At 38.4% G+C, this 2,276-nt stretch overlaps 1 protein-coding gene across 1 annotated transcript in view; it reads left to right on the forward strand.

Annotated features, from left to right (window-relative positions):
• LOC106473472 (dual specificity protein phosphatase 7-like) overlaps positions 1–2,270 on the forward strand; it is a 29,731-nt gene extending 27,461 nt beyond the window's left edge. The window contains exon 3 of the mRNA XM_013934151.2: positions 1,223–2,270. Coding sequence (XP_013789605.1) covers positions 1,223–1,539 — 317 coding nt within the window. The 3' untranslated portion in view covers positions 1,540–2,270. The remainder of the gene's footprint in view (positions 1–1,222) is intronic.
• The last annotated feature ends 6 nt before the right edge of the window (positions 2,271–2,276 follow it).

The following is a 2,276-nucleotide window of genomic DNA, read 5'->3' on the forward strand; positions in this document are numbered from 1 at the left end:
AGGGACGGCTAGCGCAGATAGCCCTCGTGTAGCTTTGCGCGAAATTCCAAAACAAACAATAAAGATACAATCAAACCCTCACATATAGTCTCAATGAATGTCGTGTTCTTTTTGTGAGGGGAGTACTTTTAATTAAAATTGTGTTCTGTGATAAAGAAATGATTGTTGCACATACCGTAGTTATTTTTCTAATTGTCTGTATCTTGAATACCCAAAGTGGAATTTTTTTATGGTTTGTGTGTTTTTGGTGCCAGTCAAGAGATGGCGCTACAATGTATTATTTCGGACACATACATTTACACACACATACACGCTACGTCCATTATAGTAAGATGTAATTAAAGGTGTAATTGAAGTTGAACATTTTGTATGAACGAGAATTATGTAAAGGAACTTTTAAATACCTCTGAATACCCAAAACATTATTTTTGTATATTTTTTCTTTGGTATCCATGACTAAGCTATTAGGGATATCTGCCATCTTCTCTAATGTTAAACTACTGCCCAGAGAGAAAATAGCTAATAAGCAGCATCTTACCATCTTCTTGAAGGAGGTTGTTATCGCTCATACCACACCAGTAGTGTTAGGGGGGGGGGTGATATCGCATGAATTCGAACCCGGATCACCAGCTCCGAAATCCACAGCTCTATCATAGGACCAGTCCGTCGCCATCGTGTTTGTGGATGACAGTCGTCAAATTATGTTACAAAAGATATCAATGAATCGACTTACATCGTGTTTCCACAAGTTGTCTTTAAAATATTAGCTAGGCCTGGCATGGCCAGGTTGTTAGGGCGCTCGACTCGCAATCTGAGGGTCGCGGGTTCGAATCCCCGTCACACCAAATATGCTCGCTCTTTCAGCCGTGGGGGCGTTATAATGTGACGATCAATTCCACTATTCGTTGGTAAAAGAGTAGCCTAAGAGTTGGCGGTGGGTGGTGATGACTAGCTGCCTTCCCTCTAGTCTTACACTGCTAAATTAGGGACGGCTAGCGCGGATAGCCCTCGTGTAGCTTTGCGCGAAATTCAAAACAAACAAATATTAGCTAATTATTTTAATATCTGAGTAATGTTTTTGTATCTTTCTAATTAGTTTTAAAGTTTGTATTTATGGTTTGTTTGTTTGTGGTGCCAGTCAAGAGATGGCGCCACAATGTATTATTTCGGATACATTACTTAAGATATTATAAGTAATATTTTCCGTTTTCTATATTTACAGATGAAGCCCGCCAGAGAAAACAGGGTGTACTGGTGCATTGTCTGGCGGGAGTTAGTCGGTCAGTAACTATCACCTTAGCTTACCTAATGCAGAAAATGAACATGCCTCTGAATGATGCTTATGACTTTGTTCGACAACGAAAAGCTAACATTTCGCCAAATTTCAACTTTTTGGGGCAGTTAATGGACTTCGAACGACAGTTGAATTTGACACCGTGTTGCTTGGTGTGTCACGTAGCACCGTGTCAGTGTCAAACATTTCATTTCATGACCCCTTCTCAGTTCACACCTGACTCCGGGATCGACATTTACCGCTAGTTGTACGTCTTAATTATATTGTTGTTGTTTTTTTCGTGTGTGACAGTTGAGAGCGAATGTTCTACTATGGTACATCTTGACGTGCGGTTTCCAATTGGCGAATCTTGCAAGAATGGGAAAGCTAAAAGAGAAACTGACCGGCTGTGTTTATTTGTGGATTTCAGTGAAGAAAAAATGACGTAGACGATTAATCTACTCTTTGATTCGCCACTTCCGCAGCAGCAGACTAGTTTCGCCGAATTCACAGCTCATCAGTGCTGCTTGGAAGTGGTGAGTAAGAGATCATACACCAAGACCAAAAAGCAAGTGTATTTATACACTTTGCTGCGAAGATGTATTAATATACAAAAAAAAGAACTAGTAAATTTTTATAATATAAATATATTGTCAGTGTTAAAGTTATTTCAAAGGACCTGTGCTGGCATGGTTCTTTTTTAAAGTTTAATAAAATAATGTTCTGATTTTAAAATTTTGTATATATTCGTTTTATACAATTGAGTACTCTGTATTCTGAGATATTGACAGGTAACATGTCTATACATATATATATATATATGTGTGTGTGTATCGTGTCGCAGCTCTAGTTATTGACAGGTAACATGTCTATATATATATATATATGTGTGTGTGTGTGTGTATTGTGTCGCAGCTCTAGTTATTGACAGGTAACATGTCTATATATATATATATATGTGTGTGTGTGTGTGTATTGTGTCGCAGCTCTAGTTATTGACAGG

This window comes from Limulus polyphemus, unplaced genomic scaffold (assembly GCF_000517525.1).
Source record: "Limulus polyphemus unplaced genomic scaffold, Limulus_polyphemus-2.1.2 Scaffold6202, whole genome shotgun sequence".
Taxonomy (NCBI): Eukaryota; Metazoa; Arthropoda; class Merostomata; order Xiphosura; family Limulidae; genus Limulus; species Limulus polyphemus.